At 57.2% G+C, this 18,191-nt stretch overlaps 1 protein-coding gene across 1 annotated transcript in view; it reads right to left on the reverse strand.

The window, feature by feature from the left end:
* The window catches only part of KSR2 (kinase suppressor of ras 2), a 74,662-nt gene that overhangs the window by 24,828 nt on the left and 31,643 nt on the right, over positions 1-18,191 (reverse strand). The window contains 10 exon segments of the mRNA XM_048322960.1: positions 215-263; positions 1,749-1,815; positions 2,101-2,142; positions 4,684-4,747; positions 4,749-4,853; positions 6,931-7,049; positions 8,215-8,313; positions 8,492-8,559; positions 11,021-11,104; positions 11,699-11,768. Of these exon segments, the coding sequence (XP_048178917.1) occupies positions 215-263; positions 1,749-1,815; positions 2,101-2,142; positions 4,684-4,747; positions 4,749-4,853; positions 6,931-7,049; positions 8,215-8,313; positions 8,492-8,559; positions 11,021-11,104; positions 11,699-11,768 (767 nt within the window).

Below are 18,191 nucleotides of genomic sequence, written 5' to 3' on the forward strand. Positions count from 1 at the left end.
CGCCACATTTTTAACGCATCCTAAAAAACCTCATTGAATTCTAAACTGGAAGCCCAGGAGGGTCCCTCTCCACAGGGTGGGGACACGGATGCCTGGCCTTTGATTTAATTATCAGCAGTTCCACTGCACAGATGGGAAACATCTCCATTTCCTAGGAAATGTGCCCCAAGGTACCCTTAAAACCAAGGCCCATTAAGCACAGGAGCCGTCTCACCTCCGAGGTGGGCTCCACTTCAATTTGAAGCAATGGGTTTCCTTCCAGGCTGTTAAAAGAATTCCAGAATTAACACCACGGAAAAACACCGGGATTCGGGCAGCAGCCCCACTTCCCACCCCAGGAATAAAGGGATCAGGGAGGAGAAGGCGTCACTAACCCGGGGTAAGGGACAGATTTAACCCCCCCACAGACACTGGGGTACATCCTCGAGGTGTTTTTAGAGATTTCCAAGACTTTTTTCCCTACAACACCAGCCAAAGCAAAAGTGCAGAAGGAAGGAAAAGGAGTTTTTCAATCATTTTGGAGAAGTGCCGGGTTCCAGGATCCTCTCCCAAAGTAAAGAACCCAAATCTGGCTGGTTTTCCAGGTCTTTACCTTCCCTGTTTACTCAGCACCTCCCACCCCTGGGTCCATGACCGGGGTCTCGCTGCTCCTGATAATTAACAGGGAATTAGGGAAGTTCTGACTGAGGGATCAGCTCGGGTTTCAAACATCATAGAAATATATTCTAAATTATGATTGTCAATAACATAAACCACAGCATCCCTTCCCAAGGGAATTCCACTCCCCAAACCACTCGGACATGGCGGTCCTGCGAGTCCTATCCCATTCCACAGCCACTAAAGATTATAAATCCCAGGATCCCATACAAAAGGAGTCAATCCTGGTATTTTGAGCAGTGTTGGAAGCCCAGGTGGCCGCAGAGCGCCTCCATGGATGGGTGGTTTGCAGGACCAGCTGGCTCCTCGTCGCTATCTCAGGCACAAATTCCTGTCTTCCAAGGATCCGGAGATGTTTAACCCAGCCAAGTCCAGGATGTTTTCAGTGGGGGGAGCCAGAGGGAATCACAGATTTCGGACATTGAAAGCTGTTCCCCAAAAATCCTATACCTGACACCTTCCTTGAGGCAGGGGAGCCTCGACTGAAGCTTCAACTTCACCACTTTTCCATGAATTCCCAGGGGACAGTGGCTCCACCCATCGCTCTCCATCCACCAGAACCCCAGCGGAGCTTGGAGAGTGTGGATGAGCTGCCCATAAACTGAGGCCAGACCTCATCATCCCTTAAACCCCTGGCTTCCAAAATCCTCCAAAAACGGCCTTTAGGAAAAGGCTCAGGAAGAGGCCCAGCAGTGGAATGTCACTGCTGGAGCGGTGCAGGCACCAGGATGTCAGGGAATGATGGATTCGGGCCCAGCCTGCCAGGCAGGGATGGTTCTAGCGCTGATTAGATGCTGCTTTTCCCGACTTTCAGCCTAAAGTTTATTGGGCTTGAAAATATTGGAGGTGGCAAAGGTATCCTGCTTATAATTTAATTATAATTTAATTAATCCCCAGGGCTTGGGCTTTTTGGATTGAAATCCATTTTTTTTTTCCAGTGGCAAAGAGCTGTGGGTTATAAACGAGGCCCCCACCCTCCCTCTCAACCTTCCAGAGCTCTGGGGTCTCACCAGGACCACCTGAGCTCCCAGCACCAGGGGAGCACCCATGGGTGCCTGGAGGGAAGTGGATGGGAAGGGGGAGTCACTCACATCGGGTTGGAGGTGACGGGGTGCAGGACGACCTGCGGGGCACGGGTCGGTGTCTCGGGCACCACATCTGGGGACGAGAGAGAGGAATCAGAGAGCTCTGGGGGCACCCAAGGGAATTAAATCCCACCCCTCACCCCCAGGTGGAATTCAGTGACACCCTGAGTAGGGCTGGGTGTCACTTAGGGCCACCCAGCCATGCAGAATCTTCATGGTCCTGCACCAATAGCCTGGGTTTGAGGAGAAATCCCACCCCTGCACAAATCCAGGGGGTTGGAAAGCTGGCCATGCACCCACCCCCACCAGGAGAAATCCCAGCATCCCACATCCAGGAAAAACCTCCCGAGAGCCTTACCTGGGAAAATGAACTGCTGCTTGTACTTGTAGTAATGGGAGGCTGGAAAAGAGGGAAAAGGGGTTCAACACCAACCTGCAGAGCTGGAAAAGCTCCAACCTGTGCCCCGTTCTTCACCAGGAAACCTCAACTGCAGTTGTGTGAACCCCTCCTGTGCGATCCAACCTCTCCCACTTCCATATCCCCGTATGAAATCTTCCGTATTCCAACCTGGCACGTAGGGTTTGCCCAGGCCAAAAAATTAAGACTTCTACTGGATTATAATTTGATTTTTTCCCCCCCATCTACTCTTCTACACCATTTGGAGAGCGTTGATGTCATCTATGAAGTCACTGGTGGGATTCGGACACTTTTTTTCCAGCTAAAGCCCGTGGTGGGTTTGAGTGTTGGCCCTCAACAGGAATTTGGGAACCTCTTGGTATCAGGGAGACACCAAGTGAGGGGGTTGGAACTGCTGCCCATTCAGGCCCAATTCCACCCTTTTGTCCCTTGCTTTGGAGCCATGTCCTTCCTGGAAGGAGTCCCGGGAGCCACTGCCCAAAGCCAGAGCTCAGAGAGGCTCTGGGTGGTGGGACCCTCCAGTGGCTCCCATCTCCAGTCCAAGGATTGATCCAACTGCCGTGGAGGCAGGCAGGTCATGGGTGTGAAGAACTCAGAGCTGCTGAGGCCACCGGAGGTTGGCACCAGCTCGAAAGCCACCTTCTTATCTCCAGGACCACCCCTCAGCTTCCCCTCTCCAGCTTGGAGACCCCAAAGTCCGACCTCAGCCCTGCAGCAGGACCTGAGCCAACATCAAAGGAGCCTGGAAGGTAATTCCGGCAGGAGAAGGTCACTGTGTCACAATTTCCAAGCTCAAATCCTAATCCCTGAGATGACCATCTCGATGGGATAAACCACGGAAAACTTCCCGGCTGGGAAGATGAAAGCAGGGTAAATCCTGCTTTGGATCCCATTCTGCTCCTCACGGGAATAAAACCAGGAGCAAACACCCCCCAGAGCTGCCAGGGTCTGATCCTGCCCTGCCCCATCCCTGCCGGCTGGGAATGCGTTCCAAGTCCCCAAAAAGGGGTTAATTCTATGATTTCTGCTTTAAACCACAGGAAATAATGTCCCAAAAAGCCCTGGAGTGGTCTCTGCTCCAGAAGTGACCCATGATGGGGTCACCAAAGGCTGGGTCCCCCCCGAGCCAGGCAGGGTCCAGGGCTGACCCAGCAGGTGGATTGGGATGCCGAGGAATCGGGATACTTTGGCTTTGGAAGAACTCCTTGCACTGGGTCACCCCAGCACCGAACCCGTGCTGTGTCCTCCCTGAACCTGGAGGCTCCAGGGCTGTACCTGGAGAAATCCTGACCCTATGGATGGGTCACACCATTCCTGGGAACGCTCAGGGCTTCCCCCCAGCTTCTCCGCTGTCTTTCTCACGCCACTCCGAGATCCTGCCTGAATCCCGGGCACTCCAAAGGGCTGCCACCGCTCCGGGCACACAGTGGGGGGTTGATTTTTGGGGGGGTTTCCCAGCTTTTGGAAGTGTTTGTCGTTGTGGTGATGGATTCTGCCAGGCAACTTCCTCCTTGTCTCCCTCCTCCTCCTCCTCTTCCTCTCTGGTTGAAGGCTTGTCAGGATGGAAGCACCACCACGGAGCACGGAGATGCCACCCGGTTCCTCTGGAGAAGCCGTCCTGATCCTCCTTCTGACCAGCCCAGCTCACTAATCCGGGGATTTTGGGGGTGCAGGAGAGACCCCAACCTTCCAGCTGCTCCAGCAAAGAGGTCATGGACCAAGCAGGGCCCCCAGGACAGCCAGGAGTGCTTCAGCATCCCAGAGATCTCCTCGCCTCTCGCCAGCTGTTTTTTGGGAGTGGCTGGACACGCTGCCAGGAGTGATTCTGAGCCATCCCCCTCCAGGAATGGACCTTTCCTGGAGCAGCAGGACATCCCAAAGCGAGGCAGACACGCTGGGACAGCCTTTGGTACATCCTCAGCTGCAGAGGAGCTTTTTGGGCTGTTTTCCGCAACTTCTGTGTCCTGCAGCCACCGGGACCTCCCTGCCTCTCCCACCATCCCTGAAGAGACGGAGCTCCAGGAGCAGATGGATCCCAGGTCCAGATTCCGTGGGACAAGCCACGGCAGACATTCCCAGAATCATCTGTTACCCAACGTGTGCTGCCAACAAACCCGTTGGGGACCCATCACCCCAAAACCACGGTGGAGCCACCCCAATTTGCCCTCACAGAGGGGTAAGCCCCTGGTTTCAGTTTGCACCTGGGGTGAAATGCCATGGAAAATCCATGCCTGGAAAGGTTCTGCAGCCTCGGGAGCAGCAGAAGTTGTGCTGGCTCCAGCCTTGGAGGATTCCAAGAGTAGATGAAGCCTTGGGCTCTGACCCTTCTCCAAGCAGGAGATTTAACCCAAGCTGAATTATCCCAAACTCATCTTTTCTCCTCATTCCTACCTCCACCTTCTCCCCATCCCAGCATAAATCCAGGAAGGGGATTTAGTCAAATGGATCTTCACCCCAAGGACACCCCAGGACACGAGTCCCTCTCACGGGGCAGGTGGGACACGGGGACAGCAGTGGCAGTACCTGGCAGGTTGAACTGCTTCTGCTGGCGCGGGCACTGCGGGGACGGGTGCAGCGGGGACGGGGGGGGTGGCGCTGGGTGGCAGCGGCGGGGCCGGTGAGGACGGCGTGGACGACGTGGTGGACGAGGGGTTGCTGCTGGAATCTGGCTGGTAGGGCACCGGAATGTGGTCCTGTGGGACACAGGGAAGGAGGGAATAGAGAGGAGCCGGTGAGGGCGGTGCTGGTCAATGCCACCACAGGTGACAAGTGGATCATCCCACCCGTTTCTTCCAGAAGTCCCAGAAAACACCCAGCGCTTTTTCCAAAGCTGTTGGTGTTCCCCAAGGCCATTTCCCACCATATATTGGCTCCTTTCCTACTCTCACCCCCAGATGAGGGTCCCCAAATTTTCTGGCTCTGCAGAGCCGCGGCCACCAAGGCCAGAATTGGGGCCACAACCCTGGGGCTTGGTCCTTGGGGACAACAAGGTCCTGGCAGCTCCTGCTGAGCTCCTTGGAGCCAAACCCCAGGGCCTTGCAGGGAGCAGAGGGATCTGGAAGGAGCAGCCAACGCATCCCAAGAAATTCCTCACCGTTCCTTGACTCCTCCCAGTCAAGGCCAGCGATTTTGGGCCTGCACTGGGATGGGTGGGAAGGGACCACCAAGAGCCAACAGGCAGGAGAACCTGCTTGGATATCTTGGACCCAAAACGAAAAATCAAAGTCAAAACTTCCCCCCTTGCTGCCCAACCTGGAGCTGCTGAACAGGGTCTGAGCAGTGCCGAGCACTCCCATCTCCAGGGAATTTCCCTCCAAGGTTAAAATATCTGCACAAGCCTTCCCCAGCAGGTGATTTTGTCCTAATTAATTAACTCTTCAATGAGCTGGGCTTTCCAGGAAGCCCATATTGGTCATCATTCCGTGCTCAACAATCTCGGCCACGTAAATTCCTTTCTAAGCAACCAGCGAAGGTCACAACAAAAGGATTTCACGGCAGGGCTGGAATTAGAGGATCTTTAAAGTCCCTTCCAACCCAGGCCATTCCATGATTTTATCCAGGATATTTCTAAAGAAATGCTTTTAGAAACACCAAAATTAGAAGGGGGCCCCGCTGACATAAGAACATTTATAGGGGAAACTTCAACCTGAATGGGAGTGCTCAGGTCAAAAGCTTTCTGCACCACCTCATAGCAACAAAACCAGAGCAGATCCCTGCACCGAGGAATTCCTAAAGAGATTTGGGTTTAAAATCAACGTCTCCAGGCGCATCTTGGTGCCCAGACTTTTCCCAGAGCCAGGAGATGCTGAGGGCTGGAGGAGCTCAGCCAGGCTTTGGGAATTCAGGGTTTTGATGATCCATTCCCCACCACATCAGTGATATCCCTCTTCTTGAGCACTTCCAGCCTGCCAGCCGCACACCCTGCCCATCCTCTGAGGAATTTTCCACTGGAGGCCAACAGGCTCTAAATTCCTTCAGAAGCAGCCCCGTGATGGGTTTATGGTATCAGTGCCGAGCAGGAGCGAGCCAGGTGCTCTGCCAGGTCTGGCTTGAGCAGCTTCACCAGGGACAATCCAATTCCAGGCTGGTTTTATTTGCAACAGTAAATTTGTTATTTATGGAAGGCTCTGCCGGTAGCAGAGACCTCAAACCACCCCAGATTCAGCTTGGACCTGGAGACTGAGAGGCCACAATGGAGCAGGACCGGGACAGCGGGACCCAGGCTGTTCTGGAAGTGCTGATCCCATTTTATTTTTAAAAGAAATGACCTTATTGGAACATCCTTCCATGTCCAGGGAAGGGAATGGAGCTGGGAAGGGGCTGGAGCCCCAGGAGCGGCTGAGGGAGCTGGGAAAGGGGCTCAGGCTGGAGCAAAGGAGGCTCAGAGGGGACCTTGTGGCTCTGCACAAGTCCCTGACAGGAGGGGGCAGCCGGGGGGGTCGGGCTCTGCTCGCAGGGAACAGGGACAGGAGGAGAGGGAACGGCCTCAGGCTGGGCTGGGGAGGGGCAGGGTGGATATTGGGAACATTTCTTCATGGAAAGGGTGCCCAGGCACTGGCACAGCTGCCCAGGGCATGATGGAGTCATTTAACAGCCCTGTGGATGTGGCACTTGGGGACAGGGGTCAGTGGTGGCCCTGGCAGTGCTGGGGGAACAATTGAACTCAATTTTCTTTGAGGATCTTTTCCAGCCCAAACAATTCCACGATTCTCTGAAAAGCTGTGGATGTTTGGGTGCAGGGGGTCCTGTGCCAAGGTTCTCAGGGCTCACCTTGTTGAGTTTGTTGGTTTTGGGCAGCGTTTGGCTGACGTGCAGGTCCGAGTACCGGGGGGGCTTCCTCAGTGGGTTGTTGATGTCGCAGGGCACCGACTCTGTCCGGACTAACCTTGCTGGATTAAGAAGGGAGAGAGGGAAAAGGGGATGGAGAGGAGGGGGAGAGACACGGAGAGACATCAAAGCTCTGCGGTAGCGCCCGGGGTCACCCTGTGCTTGCAAACCGCTCTCCAAAGCGATTCCCGCGGCACTTCCAGCCTGGCGTGGCAGCTGAACTTCGGGATCCTCCGTCACCCCGGCCACAGCCAACCCCCCCCAAGGGCGTGAGGCTGCGGTTTGGGGGGTCCAGCAGCTGCCACGGCCCCTCCTTGAGCCAGGGCTCGGCCAGCACAATCCTGTTCCTTGCCGGAGCTTTTTGGGGTGGAGGGAAGGAGCCGGATCAGAACGCTCTCAGCAGGGAGATTCTTTTTTTGGGGGGGAAGCCAGCCTGAAAGTTAGGGGGGGGTAAGGAATGGTTTGACTCCAAAACAACGGATTTAAGAGCTGGGTCTGGGGGGTATTTTGGGGTCGGGAGGTATTTCAGTGACGCTGAGGCCATCCCAAAGCCATGCTGCTCCTAAAACACACAGCGGGCAGCTCCGGCTCTTGCAACATCACAGCCCTAAATCCCAATTCCTGCCCATCCCAGGAGCCCGCCTGCTCCCGGGACGGGACGGTGCCTTCCCTGCCTGCCAGGCAGGGTTTGCAGCAGCTCCGAGCCTGACGGGGGAGGGGGGGGGGGGTCTTCAGCCGCTTCCACCCAAATTTCCTGCAAGCGAGGGCGTGGGGGTGGAGTGGAGGCCGTAAAATTGTCCCCTCCGAGGTGCCACCAGCACAATCCTTTCTTTTCCCCGGGATTAAGCCAAGGAGCGGGTTTGGGGGGGTATCTAACACAAAGGAACAGCTTCAAGAGCTCAAAATTCAAGGCAAAAGCGATTGGAAGCGTTTCCCTCAGGCCGTCGCGGTCCTCTGGCCAGCAAGGGAGCCAAAATCTGGAAGAAAAGAGGTGGGAAGCGCCGCCCCGTCGTCCTGCTGCACAGTTCTGCCTGTCTCTCTGTGGATTTTAGGCCGGGCTCTCCCGCAGGAGAGAGGGGTAAGGCAGCTCCAAAAGCACCACGAGCATCCGCAGGGCCACGGCCGCGTCCCCGGCGCGGGGACCCCGCATGCACCGGGAGGTTCGGGGTCCCACATCCGCCCTGAGCTCTCGACAGAAGCAAAAGGCTAAAACCTGGTTGGACTTACCCCGTGCGGTGGGGAATCTGAAAAGAAAAGGAGGCAGGGGGAGGGTGGGTGGAAGTGGTTTGCAATGCAAATCTGCCTCGCCCCGACCGGCTCGTCTCCCTACAAGCGGAAAAAACGGTGGGTAACATTTCCCCGGAGCGCCCAAGCGGTTCGGGAGCCTCCGTCCCGCCGGGGACCCCGCCAGGGTCCGGCTCCCGAATCGCCCGGGGGGCTCTTGAAAGCTTTACCCGCTGGCAACATCCCCGGAGGCACAGAGCGGGGGGACAGAGGGCCTTACCTCCGCGGTGGATGATCAGCAGGTGACACGGAGGGGCCTCTTTGGTGCATTTGTTGTGGCACTTGAGCCTGGCAGGGGACAGAGAGAAAGGAGTGACAAGGGGACAGGGATGGATGGAGCGACAGGATAAAGGGGAATGCCTTCCCGCTGCCAGAGGGCAGGGATCCATGGGATTTGGGGAAGGAATTGTTCCCTGGGAGGGTGGCACAGCTTTAAGCTGGGGCTGCCCCTGGATCCCTGGCAGTGCCCAAGGCCAGGCTGGACATTGGGGCTTGGAGCAGCCTGGGACAGTGGGAGGTGTCCCTGCCCAGGGCAGGGGTGGAATGGGATGAGCTTTAAGGTCCCTTCCACCCCTGGTCATTCTGTGACGGATCTCAGGGCTTTTCCCCCCTTTCCTCCCGGGAAAGTGACCGGATACGAGGCTTTGGTTGTTCACTCTGCCTGAGTGAACCCTCCCGGATCCCTGCTTCCCATAATTCCCAAGCAGCAGGCTCAGGGATAAGGAGCAGCACGGGATGCACATCCTGGATAATCAGGAGGGGCTGGCTGGCGGGACACAGGGGCTGCACACCCTTGGAGAGCGCATCCATCCTAATGGAGTGGCACAGAAATTCCCAAACCTCGGGGCTCTGCCCAGCTCCCCCTTCCTTTGCCAGCTGGGGGGGGGGGGGGGGGGGCAGCCAGGCTTGAGGACGCCCCAAATTGTCACTTCTGCCAGCAGTGGCTGCAATAAAAGGAGCAGAGGCCTGCGCTGGGGGAAAGAGGTTTACTGGAAGGTGGGACAGGATGAGCTTTAAGGCCCCTTCCAGCCCAAACCATTCTGTGATTCCATGAAACTCCCGTTCCCACCATCCTGCTGCTGGATGCTTAATTAAATTCAGGAGCAGTGGAGGGGGAGGAAGAGGCTGGCCTGGCCCCTGGTGTGTCCCTGTCACTGTGCCCTCCCCTCCTGGCTTTATTGAGGCTATTTAGCCAAAATAAAGAGAGGATTTACAGCCTCTGGATATTCTGCGGAGCTTTTCCCGGTTTGTGGAGCCAGGGCAGGAGTCTGGAGGGCTTCACCCCCGGGTCATGCATACAGGCATAGGCAGACTCCCAAATCCTTCCCATTCCTCCTTAATTAAGGATGGAAATGCATCCCCAGCTCAGTGCTCTGCCAGGCCGGCAGCAAGCCACGGGGGAAAAGGGAAAAAGGAGGAAAGGATTTATCAAAACAAGGGGAAATAATGGGGAAAAAAAAAAAAAAAAAAGGAACGGCAGCTTCAAGTCAATGAGCTGGGTAATGAAAATTCAGGAGCTGCCCGTGTTAGCTTTTATTACAAAGCTGTTCCTAGAGGGAAAGGCAGGAATTAATTTGGGGTTTGGGGTCCAGTTGTTTGTTTTACCTGCCGGTTCCCCTCTGCTTTGTGGGGAAAGCAGCACCGGGGCAAGGCTGGAACAAACCTAAATGCCTTGCGTCCACTCCCAAATTCTGGCTGCCAGGAAATGGACTTGCTCTTTTCTGTGGGATTACAGGGAGCAGGATTGGCACAGCCAGAGCCGCAGCGTCCCTGCTCCTGGTCAGGAACCAGGCACAACATCCCATCCCTTCCCATCTCCCTCACGGAGGGCTCGCAGGAAAAGCCTCCAGCTCCTCGAGCACGGCTACAATGGGAATCACCCCTTTAAAATCCCTGGGTTTGATGCCATCCCTTCCAGAAAAGCCTCACCAGCTGTGCAAGTAACCGAGCGCAGCTCGGCAGGTTTAAATCCCAATTTACCAACTCATCAGCGCTTAATCAGCGGCAGCAGCGCTCGTTAGCGCTCGGTTACCCGCGGACAATCGCACATTCCCAGCTGCCAGCCCTAGGAAAGGCAATCCTGGCTCCGGCAGCAGCTTCCCCCGGTGCCGCTGGCTGCACGGTTCTGTCCGAGGCTGGGCTGGGGCAGATTTGGAGCAGCTGAAGCAGCCCCAGCCTCCGCCTCGCTGTTTTCCCGGTCCTGTCCCGTTTTACCCTCTCTCCTTCGCACCGTGGATTCACCGGGCTGGGCTGGGTGGGCTCCGCAGGGCCACGACAAGAGGTGCCACAGAGGTGCCCAAAACTTGGCAGAAATAGAGGCTGCAGCCCAAAACTGTGGGCAAAACCCACTCGATGCCCAGAGCTATCCCTGCCTGGTCCAGCACATGCACCCCCCATGTCCTGCAGACAATTCCACAGGGAATCTCCATAACGTGGGGAGCTAAAGCCAGGCTTAGGGAAGGGGGGACTGTCAGGATCTGACTCAGAGCTCTGGAGTGAGCAGAGCCGAGGTCTGGCGGGCACATCCTCCCCGAGGACCCTGATCCCAGCCCAGACCCAACCCCGGCCCTGCTTTGGGGTGTTATTCACCCGATCCCACGTCTCATTAAAGCTTCCTGGGAGGATGAGCTGGCGAGAGCCTGGTTGGGCTCTCCGCGCCCGAATCCCTGCTCGGTTCCGCCACCAGAACCCCGATTATCCCCTCACAGTTTTAAGGAGGGACACAAACAGCTCCGGCACGGCGCCGTACTTGCAGTTTTTGCACTTTAAGCCGAACAACATTCCCTTCCCGCAGACGGTGCAGGTCTGAGACATCCAGTACTTGGTGGAAAACCTGTGGAGAGAAACATGGGGAGAGTGGGCGGGGAGAGCTGAAGCCTCGCTTATCTCCCGAGCCCGGCTTTATCCTCTCCCTGCTGCCCTCAAACCGCGCTGCAGGTGTTGAGGAATTTTTCTAGGGATGCCAAAACACCAACCTGAGCCCCGCTTTGGGTGTTGAGAGTTGTTCCAAAGGGAATCCAGTCCCAACTCGCTGTGATTCCCCGGCCTTGCCCATCCCAGGCACCCCCCAAAACCCCTCCCTGCCCTGGGCACCGGCGTTCCCAGCCCCTTGGGAAGCAGCTTCCCATCAAACAGCAGCGCTGAGACTCTTGCCAGTGCTTTTCCCTCTTCAGGGAGATATGGAAGGGCGATAATCCAGACATGGGGAATTTGCTGAAGGTCACGGATAAGACACAGCTTTTATTGATAGCGACTCGAGCCTTATCTCAACCAGATCTGAACTGAAATGGAATTGAAATGGGCTTGGAGGACAGCGCAGCCCAGAAAGAGTGGGAATGTCCCCAATCTCCGTGTCCTGGAGCAGAGATGGAAAGGGGGATGCTCATCCCTCATCCCCCAGCCTGGCGCGGCAGTGGGGTGGGCGTACCTGTGTTTTATGGAGTTTCCTAAATCCCGACGAGGGATCTGCGGGGACCAGCGAGGCACTGACAGCGTATCTGCAGGGAGAGACCGGGAAAACCAGCACTGGTAACAAAATCGAGAGCTGGGATTCGAGTTTTTTGGGAAGGGGAGCAAAGGATGCGGACAAAAAACAAATTATGGGATTTTCCTGCTCTTTCCCCTTGGAATGCCTCACTGAGCTCCCTGTCTGGAAAGCAGGAGACCCCTGGGCTTTGTGGGTGTGTGGGAATAGGGGTCTCCTGTCCCAGATCCCATCACCCAGTTTGGAGCAGGGAGAGGATGCATCCCTGTGCAGGCAGGGCAAGATTGCGAAACCTTTGGAATGGCATCACGATGTCCAAACAGGAAAGGGAAAATAAAGCTGGCACGGCCTCATCATCAGTTTTTAATAAGACATCGCGGCTTGAGGTGGCAGCTGGGGAAAAGCTGAGTGCCGGCCACTCCAAAGGTGATTCCACTCGCATTCCAAGGGGAGAACAGAGCTAAAAGCAGGCCCAGTGCTCTCCTTCCAAGGGAAAAGGAAGGAGAAGGCTAAGGAAAAAGCGGGAAGTTCATTGGCACCGCTGGAGCAGGAGGGTGATCAGGAGCGTGGCCGTGCTTGGATTCCACATCCTCCTTCAGCCTCAGCAAGGGTGGAAAAGCTGCTCCTCCTCCTCCTGCTGCTCCTCTTCCTGCTCCTCCCGGCCACGGGAAAGGTCCTGCCCCGCAGGATGCTCAGCCCCGGGAGCGGATCCGTGCCGGGATCCTAAGGCTGGATTTCCACTCAGGGATTCGAGAGGTTTCCCAGGCACCAGCGGCGGCTCCCGGCTGTTTGCTCAGAGTGCCGGCAAATCCCTGGCTAAACAGGCGCTGGATATTATCCCTGGGAGCGGGGAGAGCTGTTGTTTGCTTTAATATCCCATTTTAATATCGCGGCAGGCACGCGGCTCTAATTGCGCTCGCCGGCTGAAGGTTACATTAACATCCCGCTCCCCGGGATAGAAATCCTGGGAGCATCCCAAGCTGATCCGGCTCCAGCACCTCCGGCCAGCGGCGGCTCCGGATCCTTCTCCCCCTCTGGTCATTCCACCGGCAGAGGCGGCAATTGAGATGTCAGGACCACGGGATCGTGGAATGGGTTGGGATGGAAGGGACCTTAAAATCATCCCATCCCACGGCCAGGGGACACCTCCCACTGTCCCAGGCTGCTCCAAGCCCTGGCCAGCCTGGCCTTGGACACCGCCAGGGATCCAGGGGCAGCCACAGCTGCTCTGGGAATTCCACCCCAGCCCCTCCCCACCCTCCCAGGGAACAATTCCTTCCCAATATCCCATCCATTCCTGCCCTCTGGCAATGGGAAGCCATTCCCTGTGTCCTGGCTTTATCCACCCGTGTAAAAAGTCGCTATCCCTAATTTTTACAAGCTCCCTTCAAAGCCAAGGAGGGAAATTCACCTCCCCAGCGCCACATTGCCAATATTTTTGGTATTTTCTCACCAGCCTTTGTGACAACCCAGCATCCCTCCACTACCTCCGCATCCACCACCTCCCAGGGGTGGGAATTTGGCCCACAAATCCCAGTGGTGATGCTCTAACGAGTGACCCCTCCATGCGCGGCCTCATCCCTCCCCAAACGTCCTTCCCCCCTCACTAAATCTCTAAACCAGATCTCAGTTGTCATCATCGCCCCTCCCTGAAGAGCCGAACAGCCGGGCGAGAGCAGCTCCTCTCCCAGAATCAAATCACAACCTCCGCGTTATCAGCCACAATTTATTCCCGCTAACTTTCGGCTGGCCTCAATTAAATCCTGCCAGCCCGGCGAGGGGGAGAGGGGATGGAGGCAACGGCGGCCGCTGAGCCTTTTAATTATTTTCTAAATGTGCTCGCTGCAAAAATGTATTGAAGTGTAGCGGGGATTTTGACCTCGTAACATAAATGAGCCCGACGTGACTCGCAGCTAATTACCTTCATTAGCGGCAGCGAGCCACGGAGGATCGCGGCGTTTAACAATAGAGCCGCTGTTGGCAGGAGGGAAAAGCAGCGGAGCGGGGCAGGAGAGCAGGGAAAGGCACCAGGGATCAGCCCCGAGGGTTTGGGGCGCTCTGGAGTTAATTGGGGATTCTCCCCTTTACCCGGATTCCCACCCGGAGGAAAAGCTCGGGGGGGATGCCCGGGGGAAAGGTGGAGGTGCAGCAGCCTCCCCCCAGCACCGCAGGAATATTCTCCCTGAAACCCGCTCAAATTGCCACAATTAGCGTTAATTACAAGGGGGAAAGAAACCCGTGAGCGCGTCTTGTTTCAGGGTGGGGGGGTTTGGCTTTGTTGTGGGGACCCCGTGATGGAGAAGTGGCAGCGGGATCGGATCCTCGCAAGCTTCGGAGCGTGACAGCGGCTGCCTCTGCCTCATCCTCCCTCTCTCCCTGTTCCCTCCCCCCTCCGCCCGCTGCAGCTCCCCGGAGCTGCCCCCGCCCCATTGATGTCTCCCGACTCCCGCTGCCCCCGTGCCAGTCGCCACTGAAACCTTGATCACCAGCAGCCTCCTGCCTGCCTCGAAAATCCCAACTCTCCCAGCCATAATTCCCCTGGCGTAATTCCCCCCTCTCTCCCGCTCCGAGCTGACGTTTCGTGGGCACGAGCGGAATTCCGCAGGGAAGAGCGCGGCTGGCACCCCCTGAGCAGCCCCATGGAGACTTCCCCCCGTCACCCACCCCATTCCTGCCTCCCGAGGGGTTCCCAAAAGCCAAACCCCGCTCCCCGACGCGGTGGCGCTGCCAGGGAATGCCACCCTCCATCCAACACCGCCGTGTTTGCCTTCGCCGCTCCGGCAAAGGTCAGGGCTCCTGCTCCGCGCGGCACAGCTCATCCCAAAATCAACAGCCGCGCTTGATGGGATCAGCTGTGCCAGGAGGAGAGCCGGGAAAGGGGGAACCAACCGGGCAGAGGGTGACAGCCACCTCCGGCGTGTCCCTGACAGGCGACACGGCAGCAGAGAGCTGCCACCCCGCTCGCCGGCGCTGACGGGCAGCTGTGACAGCCAGCGCCGCTCCCTGAGTGGCACCCGCGCGCCTCGGAGGGGACGGCGACGGCGGGGCCACCTTGGCCGTGACGCCCTCGCTGCCCCCGCTGCCACCCCGGCAGCTCCGCGGTGAATTCCTGGGCATGTCCTGCATGGAGAAAAGCACCTGGAGCTTCCCTACTTCGTTATTTTGGGGTCGCACCCTCCTTGGGGTGGGCGGTGATGGCCTCAGCGAGCCCCAAACCCTCACCAAGGACACCTGGAGCATCTTCCAGGGGTGGCGGCGGTGCCAAACCACATGGATGGGGACTGTTTCATCCCAATTCCCCCTTCCTCGTCTCCTGGCCCCTTTCTGGATGCCGGGGAATTGGTGTGAGCACGTTATCCATCACGGAGACAGCCTGATGAACAAACCCCCCTTCTCCTACTACAGCAAATAGCGTCGGGAGGTGTTCACATTATGAATGGGACGGATAAAATCGATGGAAGTGGCTCGGGAAAGAATCCCGGGATGAGTCACTGCAAAGCCAAGAAATGGCCAGGAGACTTTGCAGTTATCCCAGACACCCCAGGCTGTCACCAAAATGCTCCCAGGATGGGGGAGCCCCATGGAGAGATAAAGGGGAGACCCTGGGGTGGAGCCTCTTTCCGGAAGAGTTCAACAACAAAAGATACCCAGCATCGGGAATATCTCCACCGCTGGGCAAAATTCCCAGTCTAGAGGCAAATCATAATATCCATGGAATGGTTTGGGTAGGAAGGGACCTTAAAGCTCATCCCATCCCACCCCTGCCACGGGCAGGGACACCTTCCAGGGTCTCCGGCTGCTCCAAGCCCCAATGTCCAGCCTGGCCTCCCAGGACACTTCCAGGGATCCAGGCTTCCCTGGGAAACCTGTGGCAATTCCAGGGACACTGTCCCAGTGTGTCCCCACCATCCTGAGTTTACTTCCCACGTGGTCCCAGCTGGGAGCTGAGCACCCCAGGGAGATGCTCTGCGGCAAAGTCCCTTCATGAGACACCTCTGGCCTTGCTCGTGCTGCTTTTAGGGCCGAAATAGGATGGGAGAGATCCCAGAGCAGCTGCTCCAGCAGCTTTCCCTTCCCATGTAAATCCATGCAGGATTCAAGCTGCAAAGGGCATCACTGCTGCCTCCATTAGTGCACGTGGCAAATACTCCACACGGAATTTGGTGTGGTGGGAAGTGTCCCTGTCCCTGCAGGAGGTGGAATGGGATGGTCCTTAAGGTCCCTTCCAACCCTGGGGATCACGGCCAGGTCCAGTGGGTGGAAGGATGATCCAGGATAGATCCAGCAGGATGAAAGCGAACCTGAGCCGGAGTAGAGGGGATCATCCAAAGCAGGAGCTGTTCCCAGAGCCCCTCTCCAGTAAGGAAAGAGTCCAAAGGGACTCTAATCAGGGCAGTTCCCCTTTGCAGGGTGACAATCCCATTTATCCAGCTCAAATGTTACCTTCAGCTGGCTTAGAGCCTCACATCGGGATTTCCTCCCCCCTACAATTCCCAGCCTCGCAGGCTCAATTAGGCTTATCCAGACAAAGCTGTGCCCTCCGACTCCACTGCCGGGGTGGGAAACCCTCGGCAGCCTGGCTGCCAGCTGTGGCCAGATGTGGCTGCTGGGAGCTGCCAGCTGTGCTGCCAACACAGCTGGGGAGTGCTCCTGTGCAGGGCGGGCCCAGGGAGGAGAGAACCACTTCTTGGGTGGGCCCCAAGAGAGGAGGTTCCTTGGGGAAGTCCCCTCCTGGAGGTGGTTGGGGCTGGGACAGTGTTAGGGAGAAGTGTCCCCCCACAAAGCCACCCCTGGCACTGGGAATGGGGTGGCCACGGAGAGGGGGCACGGTCTGGGTGGCACTGGCTGCTTCCCCGCGTCACCTTCAACACCAGCATCGTGTCCTTGGGGCTTTCCAGCAGAAAAGCTGGGTTTAGGGCTCTGGGATTCCCACCCTGACCCACTGGACATGATCCTGGATCCCTGTCCACCAAACCTACCTGAGGTCAGCCCTCCAGGGGCTCTTTCACAGACGCTTCAGGGGCTGGGGGGGCTCAAGGAGCTCTGGTGGCATCTCAGCACTTGTCACTTGGCCATCCCTGGCTGGGATCCCACTCATGCTCCCACCATGAACTGCAAACTCCTTGCTCACCAAGCCGAGAGGGAGAGGCAGGAGCGGGATTCAGGAGATTCCCCCAGGGACACGGCCAGAGCAGCAGCGCAGTGGGTGGGGTGGAGCTGTCACACAGGACTGGGCTGAGGGCCCCGGCAGGGAGGGAGGGGACATCCCTGGAGACCTCATTAAACCAGGGGTTCTACAACTTCCTCCAGAGGGCCAGCTCCGATCTCTGCTCCCTGGGACAGGCAACAGCTGGAGCTGTGTCAGGAGGTTTAGGTGGACATCAGGGAAAGGTTCTTCCCCCAGAGGGTGCTGGGCACTGCCCAGGCTCCCCAGGGAATGGGCACGGCCCCGAGGCTGCCAGAGCTCCAGGAGTGTTTGGACAGCGCTGCCAGGGATGCCCAGGGTGGGATTTGGGGTGTCTGGGCAGGGCCAGGAGCTGGGCTGGATGATCCCTGTGGGTCCCTTCCAGCTCAGGATATTCCATGATCCTGTGTTCCCCCCAGCCTGGTTTGTGCTGCTGGAGAAAGAGGCTCCTTCTGCAGCTCCCAGCCCTCGTGCTCTGTGCAAATCCCTTCCCATCAGGACAAAGGGATGTTAAAAATCAGAGGGAAGAATCCAAACCTGCTCCCAACCTGGGTCAGGGATGACTCAGATGGGAACGTGCTCCTGCCAGGAGCAGCAAGTTTGGGGAAAAGAAATCCTGGAGAGACGGCCAGGGAGGGACGGGGCCTCGCTGGGCTCCCCTCACCCATCTCCAGCTGACAACGACAACATTTTTTTGTGTTTCTGTGCTTAGGGAAGTAATTCCACGGCAATCCAGAGCATCTGAGTGCTGCTGTGCTGCTCCCACAGGGGGAACAGGGAAGAGGGATTTTTACAAAATCCCACGGGAATGGGATATAGTGGAGAGCTCGGCTGTTGAACCACCACAAGGATGGGGACAGGGAATCCTTGGGATGCAGGGAGGGCTTGGAGCCACCTGCTCCAGTGGGAGGTGTCCCTGCCCATGGAAGTGCTCCCTTCCAGCCCAAATCATTCCACGATTTTGCTCCCTACAAATGTCTGCCCTGCTTGGCATAACTCCCACACGGATGTTGATCCTGCAAGGACCAAACAGCTCCGCTGATGCCGAAACCTCCCAGCAGGGATCAACCAGCTGGGGAAACCCAGCTCCCATCCAGCTTGGAAAACATTCCCAGCAGCCAGGGAAGACGGAGGGAAATGAGAGGAGACACCTCTCCAGCAGCGTTAGCCACTTGCCAGCCCATCACTTCCCATCGCATCCCGCTCCGGCGGTGCCACGTTTCATCAGGATGTCACACCACGGGATGTAAT

This window comes from Corvus hawaiiensis, chromosome 18 (genome assembly GCF_020740725.1).
Source record: "Corvus hawaiiensis isolate bCorHaw1 chromosome 18, bCorHaw1.pri.cur, whole genome shotgun sequence".
NCBI lineage: Eukaryota > Metazoa > Chordata > Aves > Passeriformes > Corvidae > Corvus > Corvus hawaiiensis.